At 31.9% G+C, this 23,879-nt stretch overlaps 3 protein-coding genes across 3 annotated transcripts; all 3 read left to right on the top strand.

Moving 5' to 3' along the window:
- The first annotated feature begins 16,622 nt into the window (after positions 1-16,622).
- Positions 16,623-19,934, top strand: LOC134689837 (uncharacterized). The gene is made up of 4 exons (XM_063549804.1): positions 16,623-16,866; positions 17,698-17,921; positions 18,430-18,616; positions 19,758-19,934. Exons 1-4 carry the CDS (start codon positions 16,623-16,625, stop codon positions 19,922-19,924), a joined length of 822 nt encoding a protein of 273 aa, XP_063405874.1. The 3' UTR covers positions 19,925-19,934.
- Positions 19,935-20,092: 158 nt separating this feature from the next.
- On the top strand, positions 20,093-21,963 carry LOC134689838 (serine/threonine-protein phosphatase 6 regulatory ankyrin repeat subunit A-like). The gene is made up of 2 exons (XM_063549805.1): positions 20,093-20,336; positions 20,993-21,963. The coding sequence occupies exons 1-2, from the start codon at positions 20,093-20,095 to the stop codon at positions 21,961-21,963; spliced, it is 1,215 nt and encodes a 404-aa protein (XP_063405875.1).
- A 315-nt stretch (positions 21,964-22,278) lies between these two features.
- On the top strand, positions 22,279-22,848 carry LOC134689839 (protein fem-1 homolog C-like). Its single transcript, XM_063549807.1, has one exon. It carries the CDS (start codon positions 22,279-22,281, stop codon positions 22,846-22,848), a length of 570 nt encoding a protein of 189 aa, XP_063405877.1.
- Positions 22,849-23,879: the final 1,031 nt, after the last annotated feature.

Consider the following 23,879-nt stretch of genomic DNA (forward strand, 5'->3'; position numbering starts at 1 on the left):
ACAAAAATCTTCTCCTCTGAAACTACTGCACCAAATTTAATCAAAATTAGCCACAATCATAATAAGGGTATCTAGTTTTAAAAAAAATGTGCGGTGACTCTGCCAACCAACCAAGATTGCCGCCATGGCTGAAAGTAGAATATAGGGGTAAAATATAGATTTTGGCTTATTACTCTGAAACCGAAGCATTTAAAGCAAATCTTACAAGGGGTTAACTTGTTTATCTAGTAAATACCTATATGCCCTGAACTTTAAAGATGAATTGGACAACTAGTTGTTGGGTTGCTGCCCCCAATTGGTAATTTTTAAGGAAATTTGGCCGTTTTTGGTTATTATCTTGAATACTATTGTAGATAGAGATAAACTGTAAACAGCAATAATGTTCAGCAAATTGAAAACTATAAATAAATAAAACATTTTTAAGTTTTTACAAAATGTTTTTTCTCTGTAACTAAACGGCCAAGTTCATTACAGATAGAAAAAAATTGTAAGTAGCAAGAATGATCAGTAAAGTATGATATACAAACACATCACCATCACAAAAACACAATCTTGTGATGAATCCATCTGTTTCCTTTATGTAATATGCACATATACCAAGATGAGCGACACAGGCTCTTTTTTATACATCAAGAGTCCGATTTTAATCAATAAAATTGAGAATGGAAATGGGGAATGTGTCAAAGAGACAACAACCCGACCAAATAAAAAAACAACAGCAGAAGGTCACCAACAGGTCTTCAATGTAGCGAGAAATTCCCGCACCCGGAGGCGTCCTTCTACTAGCCCCTAAACAAATATATACTAGTTCAGTGATAATGAAGCATGGAACCTAAAATAACATCCGTGATATTCGCAATATATTTTTTTTCGGTTGCACTTCATAGATTGGGATTGCCAAATATTTTTCTTTTTTAAATGAAGAGAAAATTAAAATTCACCAAATTTGAATAAAGGCCCAAAGAGAGTTGAGTAATGATCTCTCTTTCTTATGTTTATTCAATCTGGAGCAAAAATTGAAGATAACATCTTTAGATTTTTTTAAATGGGAACAATTTCTCGCAACTACCGATTTCAACCATGTTGACGTTTTTGTAGATATAAATATAAAATTAATGGGTTTTCTTAAACTGGTGTATTTGTAGGCTTAATTGTATTAAAGGAGTCTCAATCAATTGACAATTCCAGCCATTTTGATGTTATTGTGAACCTTATTTTGATTAGTTTCTTTGCTCTTTCTGATTTACACGTCACTTAATGTAGAATTGTTTCTGCAAAAAATGCAAAGGGATAACTTTCTGTGTTCATCTTTTAAATCTGTAACTATTGTGCTTTTAACAATTTACGTCTATCTGCAAAAAACATAAAACAAATTTAGAATAAGTCTTTCAAGCAATAGCTCCGAAGACAATTCACAAACAGAAAAAAATTCTAAATTAAAACTTAGAAACAACTATAGTCATCTACCTTTTAAAACCAACTTCCTTGACAACACCACCTTTGTTGTATAATCTTGTTAGACGTCAAGAGGAGAGACAAAATCAGGGTTTATTTTAAATGTTAAATTTCCGTTTGATTTTTTTCAAGTAACTAATGAAACTACAATGACCAAAGTTGCTTAGTTAGATACGTCACGGATTCTGTTTTTGGACCGTATCCAAACTTGTAACCTCGTGAATTCAAGAATGATTTGAAAGAAACGAAAGTAATAAAAAGACACGAATTTGACACAAGTTTCTGTATATTTGATCGAAACCTACCTAAAAATCCTGGAAGAAGATTAGTACAGTGTTTTGTTTTCTGTGCAAATATAAAAAAAAGTAACTTTAGATGAAAAGAAACAGTACTAATAAGACAATCAGTGAAATAATGGTACAGCATTACAAGTGTAATAAATAAACATATGAGGCCTATTTGAAAAAAAAATCTAGGTGGAAATGAGTTTAATCTGTATTTGATCTTTGTTTTCTTCAAGAGTTAATGTCAGTGTTTTATAACCTTTCAGTTGACCGTTTCAGAATCTTATTTTCTTTGTCTGAGCTTCCTATCGAAGGTCTATGGAAGATCTGGGAACACATCTGATATACAAATGTGTTATCTCTGGTCAATATTAAAGTATAAAGTTAAAATCGTTTAGACAAAATACTTTGTAATCGTATTGGTTTCAGCAAACTATGTACAGCGCGTAATAAAGTATTATGTTACATTCTTTTGTATTCACAAATCAAACTCATATATACAATCGCGGCTTTTGTTTTATAGCAAATTAACAAAGCAATTGTAATTGTATATTATGGGTATTTAAATCTATAGCGGAGGTCAAAGAACAGACAATTAAAGTTGTGTGTTGATTAACAAAATGAGATAATGTTTCTTTAAATATAAATTATTTGTAAATAATGTAAGGTAGTTTACTGTAGACTTTTTACCTTCACTTGTAGCAAGAAAACAAGTTCATTACTTTATTTTAAAGCATGATAAAAAAATCTTCTCAACATTAATGTAGCATTCTACCACAGTTTTTTTTCCAATACGAAAACATTTTTTTTTCTCTCTCTGGAATTATCTACGCATTTTAACGTAATTAGTAGATCATCACTATAGCCTAATGATAAGATATATGGACAATTAGAATTTAATCTGACTTTGCCTTATTATCATGATTATAAAGATTCATATATTATAATGTTAAATTTTCTTTTGTTTAATATCATTAGCAAATCAATTTACTAAAGTTTTAAATAAGCTTAACCTTGCAATTGGGATATTTTTATAAAACATAATTGAATGTCCTCCTACTTTTTATATTCATGATTCATTTAACTAATTTAATCCTCACTTTTCAAGAAATTCAATAAAATATCTTTTAAATCAAATCGCAACAATGGCCACAATGTACATTTTGGTCATATCTTTTGATCTTATAATTTAATGTTGTTGACATTCAGTTGATATTACAGGTCTGTATTTCAATCTTCATGACGAGAATTTCTTTATGATATCTCGACATTATTTGAATTTATGGCATTCTAGTAACAAACAGTTTATTTTGAACTTGATACTACAAAATGAATGCTATTGTGTTATACCAATTAAATACAAGATGTCCTTTTTATCTATACAGTTCCTCTCTTATATTACTTAGCAAAACATGTTGGTACCATGCATGTGTGCTATGTCTTCGTATGACGCAATTGACATGTTGGTTCTGTTAGTAAAATATATCAGAATTTGTATGATCGTAAAATTATTAAGTCATTATTCTGCTTTTACAATATGTTTTGATCAAACCAAGTCTCGGTTAACATTTCATTTCAAATCCGCTGTTTGTGCAATTTGAAGGGTTTCAATGAGGTTTTTGAATGCCATTAGATCAAAATTAAGATTTTCAGAATTGGTTTATTTCACACTTAGTTTTTAAAGAAAACTTAGAACATTTTTTTTTTTATTTTATTGTCGGGGTTCTGATATAAGCCGTCTTGGCACAATGGGGACACTTTTATCTAAAACCCAAAGCGTGGTAATGTTTATGACAAGTTTGATTTTCCATTGCTAGCTCCAAAAATAATACTAGTGTTAGTCCAAATAATATTTATATTTTAAAAAGAATTTGTATATGTTATAGGTAAAATATAAAAGTTTAATATAAGTAGTTTCCTACCTTTTTTAATACTATCGCATATTATGTCGAGGCAATGTTTTTATACTCAAAGTTTAAATGTTTTGTATTTTGTATTTACAATAAATATATTTTGTGAAGATGTTATCAGTATTGCGATTGTAAACAAAAGAAGCGTGTGGCATACCCAGATTAAAGTCTGGTATATATAATGAGTTTATCAGGTTTATGGAATACATACTGCGACTGTCCCAAGTCAGGAGCCTCTGGCCTTTGTTAGTCTTGTATTATTTTAATTTTAGTTTCTTGTGTACAATTTTGAAATAAGAATGACGTTCATTATCACTAAACTAGTATATATTTGTTTAGGGGCAAGCTGAAGGACGCCTCCGGGTGCGGGAATTCTCGCTACATTGAAGACCTGTTGGTTACCTTCTGCTGTTGTTTTTTCTATGGTCGGGTTGTTGTCTTTTTGACACATTCCCCATTTCCATTCTCAATTTTATACCATTCATTTTAAATGATTTAAAGAATGAAAATAATGATTTTCATATGTTTGTCTTTGATTCTATTGATATTAATGTAACCATGTCTTATATTTGATTACCACCGTTCTAGTTCCTACTATTTATGTTCTTCCTGCTGTGGTCATATTATTTCCTATTGTAAACTCATATTTCTGAAAACCCACTTATTGTCGCTAGCGAATTTTTTTCGCGACTTTTTCAGTAGAAAAATAAATTGTCCCGAATAAATGAAACCCGTATTTTTTCTAATCAAAAATTCATCTAAAGCCAACTTTGCCTGAGGGAGTTGAAACCATTGTTTGTTAATAATTTCAAAATTTATAAACGGAAAATTTTAATTAAGTTTGTTGAATCATGTCAGTACCGAAGGACTGACTACTGCGCTGATGAGACACTCGGGAACTGATAGTCCGACAGCAGAGAAATCGACCCAGTGATATAAAAAATTGAAAACTTCTCTAGCATCCGACGCGCTTTTCTGGTATTTACCTTCATCAGAAACGCTCAAAGCCAAACATTTGAATCCAAAGATGTATAAATAGTCTATCAGCAGAGGTATCGACCCAGTGATGTATAAAATTGAAAACAACACGTTTTATAATTTCTTGCGCCCAATTGCTGGATTTACCTTCAATAGGTACGCTCAATGCCAAAACAATTGAAATCCGAAGATGTATTAGTACCGAAACCGTTGAAGAGCTATATGTAAAATAATACCTATAATAAATAGCCAAATTAATCTAAAGCCACCTTTGCCTGAGGAAGTTGAAACCTTAGTTTCTTAATTATTTCAAAATTTATAAACGGACTTCAGTCTTATGCAAAAAAAATCTCAATTTGAGTTTTGTTTATATTGATTTTGTTGATAGTCATACAATTTGAATACAAAAAAACGTTTTCGCCATTTCAAAGTTTTGACGGATACATATATTTAACATCAGATCTCACGACAACGTCGTGAAATTACGTTTTCGTGCATTAATTTTATTCTGTATCGGTCCCTTTCTCGTTATAAAAAGAGACATGAAAACATACATTTGTATACAATATTCAATTTAATTTATTATAAGATTGTTACAATGAAGCAATACATGATTCTCAAGTTTTCAATCCAACTTTGACCAGTATATGTAAAAGGTTACACCTCTGAAGCACGTAGACAAAATTCGTCACGGAAATTGAACTGAACAAAAGGACGGACTTCATTGTACAGATAACGACTTCCCTCCTCTGTCAGCCCTGTTGGCTGAATAACTTTTGGAAGTTTCGTGAGCAAATCCGGTAGCTTTGCGCTTTCCTTTAGGAGGACCAGTCTTTTCTCCGGTTGATCAAGAGTTTCTCTCGTAAATACGACTCCTACTTCGTCAGTGGTAAATCTGAAGTGATGGAATTTTCCTATAACTCTGAGTGGTTTACAATATGTATTGAAAAAAATATCCCATCTGTACCACCTTAAGCTGTTTTCGTCATCGTCATTTTCATTGTAAACTTCTGACCTATTGCATTTGGCAGAATTGTCAACAAGTTTAACCAGTTGCGATACAGTGTTTACGTCCGACTTTCTAATTTTTTTTTCAACATGCCAAAACAAGTTTACATATTGTGAAAAGTCAAAAGTGTAATGAACATTTTCAAAATTTTTTGAACATGGAGTGTTAAACTGTAATTCCTATTTGAGACTCAGCTATCTTTAATTCATCACGTGATCTTTGTGTACATAATTAATAATACTCACGCTCCGTCCGCGCAGACTGTATATGGTCAAATTATTTTTGAGTTGTCACTAATTTCGCGTCTTCTGAAATAGATCTGGAAATATCCTCCCTCAACTGAAAGTACGTTTTATATATACACAAATCCGTCTTTGGTTTCATAAATTGAATATGAGGGACACATGCATCCCAAACTTCTTTAAATACGGTTAGTTGAACATATTGTTGTTCTGAGTTAACACATGAACTTACATATTTGGAGTTTACATAATTCTTGCTCTCGCTACAAGGTAAAATAATAGGAGGGGTATTGTCGCTTGCCCGAGGCGCAGCCGGGAGAGGGAGACCAAATTCATCAGCACACAGCTTGACAAATTTTATCGTATTTTCAATCACTTGAAACGAATGTCCGTGATTCGATTTTCTTCAACTAAGACCATGTGATCGAGGGGTTACGGCATTTGCATTTAAGTGCTGTTTTAAACTTTTAAATTCGCTCCTCCCGATGTTATAAATATTTCTCCATGTGAACTCGCATATCTCAAGTCCTTGAAAATAATATCGGTATCGTTTTCGTTCTCTCTTTCCTCCTCTGAAAACCGAGCATACATCATAGGCCTGTTCTGTGAATGTGGAAAGCTTTGTAGAACATTTTTTTGTACAATTGCAGTCTTTAGCAAAGAGAGCATTTATTCGAAGCCGGGAAGGATCCTCTTATTCATCTTTTTGATTAAGAGAACATGTATTTTCCGATTAATCTTGAATTACGGAAGTGGAATAAAATTCCCGGGCCCTAGCTTGAATTGTGTCACATGTATTTTCAATATCAGATTCGTCATTTTCAATATTGGAATTGCTGTTATCAGACACATTCAGTTCATTATTGCTTGATGCTAAAACCTCTGGTATTGACCCTATGTATTGTTCAAAATAGGCAACTGCTTCTTTTTTTAGTTCTTCGCATCCTAAGTTATTGAATCGGTCCATTTCAAAAATTTACTACAATATTAAAAAGGAATGAAATTAAAGACAAATTGAACAAGGAATATTTTTCACTACGACTGGTTGTCGCGCTTTGCGCCATTAGAGTTCACCAGTGATTTGTGAAAGGTAGATCACAATCTCAAATACTATCTATTTAAATTATAGTAGTCCAAATTTCAAAATAAACGGGTGCATAGATCGGGAATTTTATTGCCAAAATACTAATTTTAAAGTTGTCGGGATATGAAAAATAAGGTTTAAAAGATTTTATTTTGGAAGTTATTAGTTTTCGAAATGCATGTACACATTTATTATGCAAATGTTTCCCTCTTTCTTTCAATTTCTAAATAAAAATGTCATTGAATATAAAATACACGCAAAACATTTCTAAATTTCTGAATAGATAAGAACAGATAAATTGCACGCAAATAGTACAAAAAATCCACCTAGAGCACGTCTTGGTCTTTGTTTAAAATTGTACATTTGTGTTGTTTTTTCTTTTTAGATTTTCCAAAATGCAACGGTACAATGATATGAATAACATTTGACTTGATTTTGTTTTTGAGTATGTCACTGTGTGTAGCAAAGTTTTGCAATACAGCACAAACTTCGTTTTAAACTACCAGAAATAGTTTTTCAGAATATTACTTTAGTAGTTTAGTACTTTCGTTAAGCTTAAGAATTGTATACAACTATTTTTAAGACAGGTGTTATGCCTCTGAACGAAATGAAAATAAATTTTACTAAAATAGATAGTACGTTCACTTTGTATAAAATGTAAAAATAGATCGTGAACGTAAAAATAGTTCAATATATATATATAGAACGTATTAGGAAATACATACCTTAGCAAAACAATGTATTCCTGTTAGCCAAAACTGATACTAAGGTTGAGAAATATGTTATTTAGGAAAGGACAGGATTGAGGAACGTTTTGTTTTATTAAAGCAGACGACACGCGACACGCAGGTGACGGATCCCAGATAATTTGGGAAATGTTTATGTCGGACCGGATAAAGCGGTTTCCGTGAAGGATTATCGGCATTTTTTACTAAACTTATCAGAAATAATATACTAGTTTTGTCGTATATGTATGGAATACGTTAGCTAAAGGCCCGATTTAATCAGATTAACAATGTATGGTTTCCCCGTATATTTTTTTTTTACAAATTTCATATAAAACCCCATTATAAAAAGAAAATTGCGAAGGCATATTATGTTGGATTTTCACAAAAACGGAGTTAAAAGATGCAGAATCGTCTAAAGTATACTAGTTGAATTTGTCATAGTTTTGTCGTCCATTACTTATGGTTCTCATGATATGAATATGTAAAACAGTTTTTCGTTGAAATACATAGGAAATTTCTGAACAAAAACAATACTGGTTATATAACCAAAAATTAAAAACGTTTTAAAACAAAAATCTATCGAAATACACAAATATGACTGTGACAATTCTGCTTCTATTGGTACCTAGTTCATTTAAATCCGACCAGAAATGTCCCCACAATATTTTTTTTTAAAATACGTAGTTTTGTAAGATAGCGACATGTTATCTTTTTTCATAACGGCAGAAACTACCTGTATGAAAACTTGTGAAACTTTACCGTAACGTTACTCAGTTTGACGTCGAGTTGCATAAGGTCGATTTCTATCCGACGCGGCTCACTTGTAATATCATGTCAACACAGAAGTACTGACTACTGAGCTGATGATACCCTCGGAACTGATAGTCCACCAGCAGAGGTCTCGACCCAGTGATGTTGAAAAATTGAAAACAATACGTTTAATGATTTCTTGCGTCGATCTGTTAAATGTCATAGTTGTATTATGCTAACGATAATTTTGACGACGGATATGGTGCCTGTTTCTTCTGTGGTATATCAGCCTCATCTAAATGGAAGTACCTTTGTAGTGAAAATATGTAGGACTCTAAAGTGCGATGGGGACGCTAAAGTGCGATGGTCACGCTAAAGTGCGATGGTATACGCTAAAGTGCGATGCCGCGACACGCTAAAGTGCTTTTTTTCCGCGAATGCGTGTTTGTTCGCGAATGTGTGAACGTTTTCATTATGACGCTTCAAGCCGTTTGAATATACAAAAATTGACATGCCGGTAAACGAGAATATTTGTGGCTCCTGATGAAGGTTTTTTGCAAGACAAAAAAGAGATAAAAATGAAACAAAACATTTTTAGTAGGCGATATAGAACAAACGTTTTTCTGTCAGACTAGTGGATAAAAGTTTTTCTCATCAACATGGAAAACTGACGACAGTGAGAGGAAGGGCAAACCGTAAAAGAGAGAAAAAAAGTCAAAATACACCATGTTTCAATAGTATTTCAATTTGTCCAAATTCAATTTAGAAACTCCTTCTATTTTTTCAATCGATCTTCCTTGAAATAAAAGATACCTTTTAACTTTCTAATTGAGTTATTCTATAACCTGAATATGTTCGTACAATATGTATTGTCATGTCTGTGAACGAGATGGATATTCGTCAACAAGATAGTGACATACCAAGCAGTTGTGTAGTATCATCATATGATTGCCGATGAGCCAAGTCTTGATCTATGACTGGAAGCTATAGTTTACCCTATGGCTAACCCAGCAAATACATAGTAGTTCTATGACTTAAGGTTATCAAAACCATTGCAAAACAATTGATACGAGAAAATAACAGACTGATTTTACAGAAAAAAAATCATTAAACAAAATAAAAAAAAACAAATAAGAAGATGTCATGAATGAAACAAATATTCACCAAACACAAAATGTTGCTGATGTGCGCACTTAATACCTTATGACCTAAGGCGTAGAGTATCGGCTCTAGTCGAATAGCTAGTTATATAAACCACACAATTACTCGTGTACAACAATTGAAAAGAGAAAAACAACGGCATAATTTATAAACATTATACCAAAAACTAATAATAACACAGCAAAAAAAAAAAAACATTGCCTGAACACCATTCCCGTTACACCATCGCATTTTGGCGTGTACACAAACGTCCTTTAGCGTGTCATCTGATTGCATTTAAAAAAACAAAAAAACATCGCACTTTAGCGTCTGACACCATCGAACTTTAGCGTAGACCATCGCACTTAAGCGTGACTATCGTACTTTAGAGCACCATCGCCCTTTAGAGTCCTACAAATATAAGATTGATTTTATAAGATATAAAAAAAAAATCAAACTATATCTGCACATTCAAAACTAGTGTATCGTCGCTAATTGACAGACGTTTTAATGCTTAAAAAATGTATACATCCCAACTGGTTTTCTTAGTTTGTATTGTATGTAGATAATTATGAAGATCTACAAAACGTAATATTGTGATGTTATGCCATTGAAAACATTGTAAATACTATCTAAGCCAGACAGCTATAAATTTATCTAAAATTGTTAACAATTGAAGACATTCTATAGACAATTTCGTAAAGAAATACAAGAGGGGTAAAGGTTGCCAGTGGGAAATTCTAACTTATAGATCGTGAATAAATTGACAACGCCATGGCTAAGAATGAGAAAAAGAAACATACGAATAGTAAAAAGACACAACATTAGAAACTAAAAACTAAGCAACACGAACCTCACAAAAACCTTGGGTGATCTCACGTGCTCCGAAATGGTCTGCAAATCCTCCTCCACATGTAAGAATCAACAACAAAATATTGTAAAAATCTGTTGAAGTTGGTTATAAATTTAAAAGAAGAAACGAATGATCAAATAACAATAACCTTTCAAATATATTATCTATATACCTCGCCAAAAGTTACGCAACACGTGATTATTTTCCAGAATCGATTTTTACTTAATTCATACCTTATCGAATTATTGATACAATGAACTGGATTTGTGTTTTTTTAAGAAAACATATAGAATGTTGATTGAAAAGTGAAAGTTTTGACTGTTTTTTATGATTGAACGTTTGACTGTTTTTGGCAAATGGTTGTGAAATGGCAAAATAACATACAAGATAAAGTTTCAATTTTAACTGAAGTTTTTTATAAAGTTTGCTCTGCACTAAATAAATTATTTTTTTTCTAAACTCGAGAGTGACAATTTGTGAATAAATTAAAGTACAATTTAGGTCAGTAGCGATTGTATTCTCCACGTTTCCGGAAAAAATCAGCCACTCGTCGTCTCGTGCTTTGAAATTAGTGTCGTAATTTTCTAACATTCATCAATCAAGGCTGCTCATGATGATTATAATAATAACAATAAATTAGAAAATATATGGAAACAAAGCAGTATCAAATTTAATTGTAAAATGAAAATTAGAAGCAAAAACATTTATGGTGTTGATTAACTTTTGGCGAAGTGTATATATAAGTAAACAATATGTACAGTTAGTATCAATTATAACCTCTCTTATAATCTGGCAGGAACTATCAGTCGTATACAATGTATCACCTTTACAACACTTCTGACAAAAACCTTGGTACCCCAACACAGTCGTGGACGTTTCACCCTTTAACAGATTATAGTTTGTATTTATTTTACTGTTGAAGGAGAATTTAAGACTTGACATAGTGTAAATGCATACATATCTATTGTTAAATACTGCATGTTAGCTAGATGACACTGTTTGTTTTTAATGTGTTCCTATAATTGTATACATTTATATCTTACCGTTGTAACCTGGAACCAATTTGGACAATTCCGAGAATATCGTTTATCCGAAAATAGTTTCATACAGTTTTAAATCAGAGCATATATTAAGACATTAGACAGTTCTAACTAAGAATAAATAATTTTGGATGTAAAGCGTCATCTTATTGGCTGACAGTGTTTGGTTTATTAGCTCATAGACATAATTTTGTCATGTGACCACTGATATGTGACTAGTAATTCCGGCATATCAGAGGATTAAACAAATAATCAAACGGCTCTGTAGAACTATAGGAGTCTCAGATACCAGGAATCAATTGACAATGCCAGCCATTTTGATATATTTGTAAACCTTATTTTGCTAAGTTCATTTTCTATTTACAACGTCACTTTAGAAAGAAGGCTTCTGCAAATAATGCAAAGGAATAATTTTATTTGGTCATCTTTTTTGCGAAATAATATAGTTTTTTACGATTACATGTCCAAGACAAAACAAGATGTCGAATCGATATTGACAAACAGATACGTCGTTAGAAAACACACTTTTGATATCGACAATATCGGTACGATATCGAATCGATATCGACGAATGAAGATAGCATGAAAATGCATACTGTTGATATCGTCAATATCGACAATAACAAGACGATATTGAATCGATATCTATAATTTCTGAATTATATATGAAGAAACGTAAAAAATATATGAACAAACAAGACGTCGATATCGTCGATATCGACAACAGCGATACGATATCGAATCGATATCAACATACAAACCTCTCCCCGATGATATATGGTATATGGATATACATTAAAGGAGAAAAAAACAAGTGTTGACAACCCAGGACCATTTAAGAAGAAGAGCAAACAGAGGACAAAAGACAAAGCCGGAAACAAATCAGACTTACAAGGAAAAACAACAACATTTGACCTTGAAACTTAAAACAATTGAAAAAACGCAGACCCCGAAATACTTTGGCGACTATACCATAAATTTTTAATGCGTTAACATCTATATATGGATGAATGTCAAGTTAAGATATTTCATATGATCTCTAAAATGCATTGCCAATGCATTGACAAAAATCGTATGTAAACTGGATTTAAAAAGAAAATTTACGGATTAACTTCAAACGGAGGAAAAAAATAAAAACGCACATAGTCCCCCTTTCAAATAATACAATCAATAATCAAATTACTCCATGCGTTGTCAAATGAAGATATTCATAGTGTTAAATATATTATACGATGTTGTTTTATTACTTAATAATGAACATAGAAATTTACACAAAACAACATCATAGACAAAGTGTCAATTGTGTCAAATTGTCAATTCATATCGACTACAGATGTTTCAGGCCGTTGTTCAAGTTACGGGATGTTTGTCGATATCGTCAACCACGACAGAGGTTTCAGGCCGTTGTTTCAGTTATGAAATGTCTGTCATATCGTCGATATCGACAACAAAGACAGAGGTTTAGGGATATGGAATGCTTACATGTATAGATATCGATTCGATATCAACATTCAAGACAGAGGATTCAGGCCTTGTGAACATAACAGCATACATACGAAAAGTAGTGTGTCGATATGGAATCAACATCGTGTCTAGGACATACCTCATTCGTCGTAGTGACATCAAAAAGTAAAATAACAAAAATACTGAACGCCAAGGAAAATTCAAAACAGAAATTTATTAATCAATTGGCAAAATTAAATGATAAATAACATCAAACGAATGGACACCAACTGCCATTTTCCTTACTGCGTACAGGCATTCTAAAATGTAGAAAATGGTTGATTGAAACAAACACAAATATAAAATAAGTCTCCCAAGCGCAATAACCCCTAGCTGCGAAACCAGAACTAATTTCAAATGTTAAATTCTTGTTTGATTTTTTTTGGCAATCAATGAAATGATAATAACCAAATTTGCTTCACTTCAGATCCGTCACGACTCACATGTTCTTGGATTGTAAATTGAAACTTGTTACCTCGTGATTTCAAAATAGAATTAAAAGAAACAAAAGTAATAAATAGACAAGAACTTATCACAAATTCGATATTCGATCGAAACCTATCTTGAAATTGCGTTTGAATCCTAAAAGAAGGTTTGTGCAGTGTTTTGTTTACTTTGCATACATTCAGAAATTGTAACTTTTAATGAAAAAATACAAAATGATTGCTCGACAAAAACTTATAAAATAAAACGACCTGTTAAATAACGTAACAGCATTAATATTGATATCAATAAACATATCAGGCCTATTAGACAATGGTTTACTTGTTGGAAATGAGTTGAATATATTTTTGTTTTATCTAAAAGTTTTTGCTAGTTTTCTTATAACCTTTCAGTTTGCTGTTTCAGAATCAGCTCTCATATAACAATGTATTAACTTCAGTCAATATTAAAGAATAAAGTTAATTTGTTAAGACAAAAGAGTTTTTAATTGTTTGATTTTTTGCAAACTATAATATACAGTCTGTTCAGAAATAATACACATATATACAATCGCGGATTTTGTTTTATATCAAATTAACAAAGCCATTGTATTTGTATATTATGGATATTTAAATTAATAGCAGATCAGACAATTAAAGTAATGTTTCATTTACAAATTGAGATGAGGTTTCTTTAAATATCATTTTTTTTAAAATAACGTAAGGTAGTTTACTGAAGATCTAATCATATATTGTTAACGACCTATACACAATCGGTCTGGTGCTCTGCTAACATATTTTTTTTAAATTTTGAGACAGATTGGCAATTGACATGCACGACTATGGAATAAGCAGTTATTAATTGCATTATTATGACTGCTTTGACGAGATACGAAATATTATTTTTTTTCGAAACAATTTTCAGCTTTGCCATTGAAAGGAAGATAACTCAAACAGTAATACATATTCGATAGAGAAATGTCAAAGAGGTTTTTCCATTTTACTTGTAATAAAATATCAAGTTTACTATTTTTTCTTTATACTTTTTTAAAGTATATTATAAACATATAGTCTCATATTTTACTTTAAAATTCTACCGCAAATTTAATTTCAAATACCAAAACATGTTTCTTCTCTCTATAGTATGATCAACGCATTTTTACGTAATAAGAAGCTTATCACTATGGCCCAATAATATGACATGTGGACAATACCAATTTAATCTTCCTTTGCCTGATTACAATTTTTGATATATAACAACATTACATTTTCTTTGATTTATTATCATTATTAAATTAACATGATAAATATACTAACAAGGTACATTTTTTTAAATGTTTTTGCGAAAGTGTTTCTAATAATAATGTACTTTCTTCTATCTCAAAATCTTGCTCTACCTCCGATTTTCTTGAAAGTCTTGTTATAGCACTATCATGGCCTGGTCTTACCGCTTTCAGTATTTTGAGTTATGTTACTTTTGTTCTCAAAATCTTTATCGAAGGCCCCATATAAAGGTACAAAGTAACGTCAAAAACATAAGACGCAAATACTGGAAACATAACGTTAACACATGAACATATTTAGTTAAAATAATTAACTGCCATTGGTGCCTTTACCACACCATTCTGCCCTTAAAGCAAGATATTGCACCCCCTCCCTTTAAAAAAAAATATTTTATTATCGACATTTTTGGTAAAATTGTTACCTTATTGTGTAAAGTAATTGGCAATCACAAAGGCATACAGTTAACTACCTTTGACAATTTCATCAACTCTGTTAATGAGTGTTTAATAACTGCGCAGAAAAAGGTAACCATCAAAACCTTCTGCAATGAACGCATATATAAGATGTTACAATATTCTGTATCATCTCTTGTTCATCCTTTTTTATTGAAAAATTCGTTATATAGCAACACTTTTGTATGCACTTGAAATACTGTTTTGTAACAACGTAATTCAGAATAAGGAAAACGTACAAGAAATCCGAGGAAAATATATAATAATAATAATAATAATAAGATGCGGTATGATTGCCAATGGGGCAACACTCAATTAAGACCCGAAATGTCGCCAGAAATTTAAAAAAAGAAAACTTTATATTCTTGTGATTCACGTTTGGAAAGCATGTTTTTACAACAAACAGTCGGATTTCCCACGTCAATCCAATTTTATCCTCCTCTTGCTTACATGTTATTTTATTCAGATGAGGCTCACTTAAAACAGAAAGAATGAAAAGAAGCTCGTATTATCCTTTTTAACTTCACGTTCTGTTCAATAGATAATGTCTCCTTAATGAATGATATATCGTTTGCTGATTATGTTGACTACGTCTATTATATTTTGTATGAAAATAAAGTATTGAGAATAATAAAGGCAACAGAAGTATACCGCTGTTCAAAAAAATAAAAATTGGTTGAGAGAAAACAGATCCGGATTACAAAACTTTACGGAAAAAAAGAGGTGTGTAACTTCCGCATGGCACACTTTCCATTTCAATTTAGCAAAATCCGAGCAGCACTTGCGTATTTAGTATAAATGTCCTAGAATGTGACTTTCAGAATTATTTAATTACTAGTTTTTTACATACCTGAGCAACACGACGGTAACACAAGTAGACACAATATGCGTACCCCTCCGAAAAACCTGACGTTACCCAAGTTCATATGTCTTGATTTTGCTCAGTCTTTAGTTTTATAAAGGCCAAACATTCAAAAAGTGTAAAACAATTGACATTTTATGAAAAACAACATTTTCGCCATTGAACTATTACCTAGATCTATTATAATATTTGTTCTTCTACTAGGTTTTCACTTTCTTATTTTGTGCTGTTGAAAACGTCAAAATGATGAAATGTACATTGAAGGTCAATATACCATGCACTTAGTCGACTGAAGATTTTTGCCTATTTGCAGACTGCTTCCTTGTGTTCTCTTTGATAACATGTTTCATATCGTCTATTGTTCTTATTTGGCTCTTCGGTACAAGTATGCAAAAAGGTGTAATTTGCTGTTATCAAACATGATTTTTGTCACAGCCTTGTTCCTATTTGTTGAATTTTGTAAAGTGGATGAAGGTACTTTGTGTTAAAAGTTAACATCAATCATATCCTTCCTTTCATAATCTTTCAATCACATCTACAGATTTTATTCTCCCAAAAAGTACCAGATCTGCAATAAAAATGTATTTCCTTTTCAACACAATTCAATATTGCTGTTCTATTTTAGGATGGAGACATCCCTGTCACCGAACGATATACCGACTTCTCTTTCACAGGAAGATATATATTTTCTACGATTAGCTGGTTTGTTAATAAGAGTCGCACCACGTGCTGTGAGACGAAGGTTTGACTATGAATTCCATCCAGAACATCTACAACAATTTCTACGCACAAATCGAGGCAAGATAGATAACCTAACACATAAAAAGAGGATTATCACAGTGACACAGTATGACTTATTATTTCCAAAAGGTGATCTTCTCAGATATTTAAGCTACATTTCTAAATAAAACAATCTGCTGAAACATTGATTGTTAGAAAACATTCTTTATTTTGATTATCTATGTATTTTTTTTTCTTGTCAAAGAGATAAACAAACCAAAGCGAAATGATAGAACAATCATTGCTAGATCAGTGTATACCGATCGCATTTTACAGACACTATATTTGTTAAGCTGCATGACGCTGCTTTTTGATCCTGGTATCTATGATTATTTTCTATACTATGCTCATTGAAAATAGTTTCACTTCTTTGTGTATACAAAAATCGATTTTACCATTTGCAATATGAGATCTGTATGACTGCACAATTCCATCTCAAGCAGTCACTTATGTGTAGAAATAGGGTAATATAAAACGCTGCTGAAACACAAAAGCCGTGGGCATACGACCTAACCTCCATGCTATCCATATGGTGGTGAAACATGTGTTATCACCAGCTACGTCTTATAAAAAGTGTGAAAAGAACTTCCATGTAAGGGAATGTAATACTTGCACACGATAAGGTCCTTATTCCAACTTTTTGAAGAGTCTATAAGTATTCTATTACAAGGCTTGCTATCAGCTTTTCCTTGGAATACCCCTCATGACAGATTCTTATGCAGGCAGCAGTCATTCATCCCTGTATTTCACATTGTAGAGCCCCTTTCGAGTGTTATGACATGATACTAGGCTAACACAAACAGTTAATCAGTTTTTGTTGTAGTGATATAAAATAAACAGATTGTCCTCAGGTGTCAATATCAGTCATAGGGTTATTAACACAGAGTAACTCAGTTTTTAATCACTTCCTCTTTTCTTTAGGTTCTTCAAAAGTATCATCAGACATGTTTGATGTATCATTGATGGTATACCTACTTAAAAACTTCACAGACCTTGACATCCAAGATAGTCTTCCACTGGAAACTATTCATACAAATGCTGCAGATATTTCCAGGATTAAATTTTACAGAAACTCCATTGTTCATTCTGACAGCGGTAAAGTTAATGTAAAGAAGTTTTGGGAAATTTGGAACTGTGTGACTGAGGTAATTTCTCAAATAATTAAATGTAAATAGAAATAAAAAAAAGAACATTTTTTATCTCGATGACTGATGACTCAGCATTGAAAACTGTACACTTTTTCTTCTTTGATTTAATAAATATAATCAAGGTGATGTCAAAGACATGTGTGTGATGGGATTCGTCCATTCTATGTAGGTTAATTGAATCCAAGTGAACTATAATTGATAACCCCTTGTTTTTTATGAGAAGTTGTTTAATATCAAGGCAGTGGTATTTTGTGTAAATGAAGTTTCCTTATTCAATTGATTGTTAACAACGAGCATTTCTAAAATATCTCACAATTCTAACATATCGTACTGGGCTTTCATTCTAACTATCGTTTATTGGATCAGTGTCTCTTTTGATGTGATAATTATTTATCGTTGGAGGATCATGTACCAAATAGTAATATTATAATTAACTTCTTTAGAATCTTGAATATGTAACGTTGTGTTTTTCATTGTTTACATCAAGTACTACATTGTGTTACAGGCAATACTCAGGCTAGCACCAGAAATGAAGTCAGAGATTGATGCGTTGATAAGTTCATCGTTAACTAATGTCACAGATATCATAGATTTTATACGGCTTGAGAAACAGTTGGAAAAAACAAATCAGCATATGGTTACAATCAACCAGAAGTTGGCGACGCTAGACATAGAAAAAAATAATATAACAGGTATTTCTGATCTATATGGAAAATCAATACTATTGATAGTGAAATTAAGCACAAAGTTATTATTGTTTTTGAAATAATCGTTGGTGTTTTTTTTTGACATCACAATTAAATAAATTGTATAACTTTAAATGATAGTGTTAGGTGGGGGCATCATATATGTGCCATAGACGCGTTCCTTATATGTTTATTTTTTTTGGAAAAGGGGGTTGAGTAAAATAAAATTGGGGGGAGAAGTTTAAAATCCTTTTTCTCAAAATTTAAGAAATTAAAAAGTAAATGTCCTCGAACATTTTATATTTTAGAAAATTAAGAGAGAAAAGGGGGGGGGGGGAACAATAATTCTGGAGTCATTTTATTTTATATAAAAGAAAAATTGGGTTTCACAACGTATTTTGATAATTCGGTGTATATAGTCTGAAAACTGATTTAGTAAGTTTTGCGCAACAGCAAGACATCTTCAATTGAAAATAAATTCAAATCGTACATGTATATTAAATTTCGTGTTTTTTGACAACATTTATTCTGTGTCAAAAGCCTATAATGTGTCAAAAATTTAAATCAAATCCAGACCTGCATCAAGCTTGAATGTTGTGTCCATTTTTTCCCCAACTGTTCGAGGTTGGACATTTGCTGTCATATCCAGACGCGCGTGACAAAGTAATTTTAGTACAATCTGCGTCTTTAGGACAAGGAAGAGTTTAGCTGATAATGAAGCTTTTTTTTTTTTTAAAGAGCATTGATTTTATTAAGCGAGGATATAAGAAAGAAAGAACTAAAAGTATTACTATACAAGATTTACGATTAACATCATATCTATTTTGGCAGTATTTCAGTTTCCCATAGCACTAGTGAAAATGTAACTAATTTATAAAGCATATGTTGTGTGTTTCATAATGAAATGCTTTTTCGATTTTTTGTTTTTGAACACCATACATTTAGTGAGTTCGGAATTATGAAATATGTTTTTGAATAGGAGAAACTTACCACTTACCATGATTTGAGTTTGTTTCTGGGTTCTGGCAATTAAGTTATTTTGCATCTCCATTTTTGTCTCTTATACCTTGCTACGATTAATCTTTTATCATTTACTGAAACATGATTGAATACATATCGGTCTATCTAAAACTAATTTTGTTTACAGAAATACCACAACGAACTTTGAAAGAATGGAGAAATAATGGCAAAAAATACATTCCTACCTCAGCAACAACGTTTATACTAGAATCATTAAACAAAACGACGGGTGTTATCATTACTGGTTCTCCAGGCTGTGGAAAATCAGTAGTTGCTCATCACATAGCATTATAATTAGAAAAGGAGAAATACGAAATTATTCCTTGTGAAGATCCTTCAGACATTATTAAGAATTTTATAACAGATAAATTACAAGTTTTTGTAATTGATGATATTTGCGGTAAATTTGCTTTTAATCAACAAAAAGCAGAAACATGGGAGCAAAATGATTGCAAACTAAGTATGCTAATTAAATCTTGTAATCAGAACGATGATAATGACGAAAATGATGATAGCATATCAGCGCCTCAATTTATCATTACATGCAGGGAAAATATATTTGCTCACAATGCATTCCCAAAACTTACTTGTTTTTCACTTGTACAATGCAGCTTTAGTACCGAATACAAAATAACTCCAGAAGAAAGAAGGACTATTGCATTGTCGTATTTACCTGAGAAAACAGTGAATAACATAGAAAATATCTGTTTGTACGATTTTTCCCTCTTTTATGTTCTTTGTGTTGTACAAACCTTAATCAAGATCATAGATTCTTTACCCATCCTGTTGACATAATTGGAAATGAAATCATAAAAATGAAAAAACGATCTACATCATCTTTTCTCTGTATTTCCCTTCTTGTCCTTAGAAATAATATTTTTTTTATAAACGAATTAAGATCCGAGGACGTGCAACAGCTAGTTAAGGATATATGCTGGGACAGTAAAATCGAACCAGTATCCATTGTATCGATATTTAACAATTTTGAGTGTCTTAAAGGTATTTATATTACAGAATCAGATGACTTCTACACAGCAATTCACGACAAAATGTTTGACATCATAGCAGCAGCTATTGCACCATCTATAATGAAATGTTTAATAGAACACGTTGATATTGCATTTCTTGCAAACCGTACGTACATTTCATCATTTACTCAAAATAGTGTTCCTTTTATTATTCAAATACCACAAGAGTTCGAAAGCCAATTTCTACAACGACAAATAAAAGATGCAATGAAAGGGAAATACTGAGAAGTATTTGGAAGCATACACACAGAGAATGAAGCATACAGAAAACAACTTCTATCGTGTTTAAAAGAACAAGACACATGTCAGCAAATTTCCTATGTTTCCGTTAAAGATGGGAATACGCCTTTGTATGTATCGTCTCATTTGGGATACTTAGACTTTGTAGAATATTTTATAGTTAAAAGTCCTAATCACATTGAGGTTAAAGATAAGGAAGGTAGATCTCCATTTTATGTCGCATGTGAAAAGGTTCACATTGCAGTCGTTAGATATTTAATGAAATATAATCAAGACATTAATGCCGAAAACTTGGATAAAACCACAGCATTAAATGGGAATGAAAAATTGGCGAAACTGTTATTATTTGGAAAATATAATGTAGATATTTCTAATAGAGATACTTTTGGACTAACTGCTTTACATTCAGCCTGCAAAAATGGGCACACAGAAATCGTTAAAGCAATTCTGGAATTTGATAGTAATGTCAATGAAAAAGATGAAAATGGTAGCACACCACTGTTTCTTGCTTGTTTACATGGTTGTTATGATACAGTTAAATTCTTACTTGATTTAAATGGCAAAAAATTTAATAGTCGTGTAGATACAACAATAAAAGATGAAAAGGGATGTTCAGCTTTACATGCAGCATGTTTAAATCCAGATATAGAGGTAGCTAAGTTATTAATCGATGTTGGTATGAATATTAATGACACAACAAATAGCGGTTCTACACCACTACATAATGCTTGTCAGCAAGGTCATTATGAAACAGTGAAATTATTAGTTGATTTAAACGGTCAAGCGCTAAATAGTCGTGTACATACAACGGTTAAAGACGACAAAGGATTGGCAGCTTTACATTTAGCGTGTCAAAACGGACATAAAGAGGTAATTAAGTTATTAATCGATGTTGGTATGAATATTAATGACACAACAAATAGAGGTTCTACACCACTACTTAAGACTTGTCAGCGAGGTCATTATGAAACAGTGAAATTCTTACTTGACTTAAATCGCCAAGTATTAAATAGTCGTGTCGATACTACCATAAAAACATTTTCGGAAGGTCAGGGTTACATTTAGCGTCAGGAAACGGACATATAGAGGTAGTAAAGTTATTAATCGATGTGGGTATGAATCTTAATGATACAACAAATGCAGGATATACACCACTATATAAGGCTTGTCAGAATTGTCATTTTGATACAGTAAAATTCTTACTAGATTTAAACGGCCAAACACTAAAATAGTCGTGTCGATACTACCATTAAAGAGAAATATGGATGGTCAGCTTTACATGTAGCATGTTTCAAAGGACATTTAGAAGTAGTAAAGTTATTGATTGACGTTGGTATGAATCTTAATGATAGAAAAAAAAAAAATTCTACACCACCACACATGGCTTGTCATGATGGTCATTATGAAACAGTGAAATTCTTACTTGACTTAAACTGCCAAGTATTAAATAGTCGTGTCGATACTACCATAAAAAACATTTTCGGAGAATCAGGTTTACATTTAGTGTCAAAAAACGGACATATAGAGGTAGTAAAGTTATTCGTCGATGTGGGTATGAATCTTAATGACACAACAAATGCAGGATATACACCACTTTATCAGGCTTGTCGGAAAGGTCGATTTGACATAGTGAAATACTTACTTGATGTAAACGGCAAAACATTAAACAGTCGGGTAGATACTCTCATAAAAGGTACTAATGGATGGTCAGCTTTACATACAGCTTGTTTCAATGGACATGCAGGAATACTTAAGTTATTGATTTGTGTCGGTATGGATATTAATGAAAGAGACCATTCGGGAAAAACAGCTGTTCACTTAGCTAGGATAAATGGGCATGGTGATATTGTGAAAAAATTAAAGGATAATTGTGCAGAACTTAAAACATATGATAGCGACAAACGAACATCACTTATGAGAGCTAAAGGCAATGGTTGTCTGATATTATGAAACTTTTAATAGAATAGTTTGAACAATATTACGAAGAACTCAATAAGAAGTGAGTGACCATTGTAATTACCCATTCACTTATATTATTAGTTTCATAGTGTGTTAGTAACCTAATATGATATATACAGTGTCAGTACATTCCATATAAGGTTGAGAACAAAGCTCCAACCCCATATGCAATTTACTTAACCTGTTTATATTATATTAGGTAACTAGAACACTTTGTAACGAATTTATCTTACCGACTATCTTTATTTGTTCAATTGTTGAAATAAAGTTGTCTTATTTGCTATCATACACATCTTCTTATTGCTGTATTAAAGTATTCAAATGTTCAATTTTAAAAACCTTCTTCAATTGGTCTGCACTAAACAACTTATGTAAACGATAAATATATATTATCAACAACCTTGAGATCAACAATATTAAACAGAACTTTAATATATTTGAATAATTAAAAAGTGCTCAAGACGTAAATCCACAACTAACCGTGAATTGAAATCAGTCCCGCCTCCCTACTAACATAATATTGAAAATACACGGTCTTCACGAGGTCGCTTTAAACCAATCATATTCCTAGAAATCTTTAGGAGGTAAGATAAACAGGAATATCAAGTTATTGGGATTTAGTTGTGCATTTTATATTCGGCTTTAACATTTTAACAATCAAGATTGCTTCAAAATTTCAATATACAAAAGCTGTTTTTAATTAATGTAGATAAACGCAAATATTTGACCTGATGTACAAGTGAATAAAAGGCAGTGTAAGTTTGCATTTCAGTGTTATCATTGACATGACATTCAGAACTATAAAGGTTTTACAAATGATAAGGAACACATGGAAGTTTGTGATTCGTTAGTGCTTTAATCATAAGAGATTTAAACTTTTTATGATAGTTTTTTTGTTGGTTTTCAGCTCACCTGACCAAAAAGGGCCAAGCGATCTTTTCTCATCACTTGGCGTCCGTCGTTTGTCGTCGCCCGTTAACGTTTACAAAAAGCTTCTCCTCTGAAACTACTGGGCCAAATGA

Source organism: Mytilus trossulus, chromosome 11, assembly GCF_036588685.1.
Source record: "Mytilus trossulus isolate FHL-02 chromosome 11, PNRI_Mtr1.1.1.hap1, whole genome shotgun sequence".
Taxonomy (NCBI): domain Eukaryota; kingdom Metazoa; phylum Mollusca; class Bivalvia; order Mytilida; family Mytilidae; genus Mytilus; species Mytilus trossulus.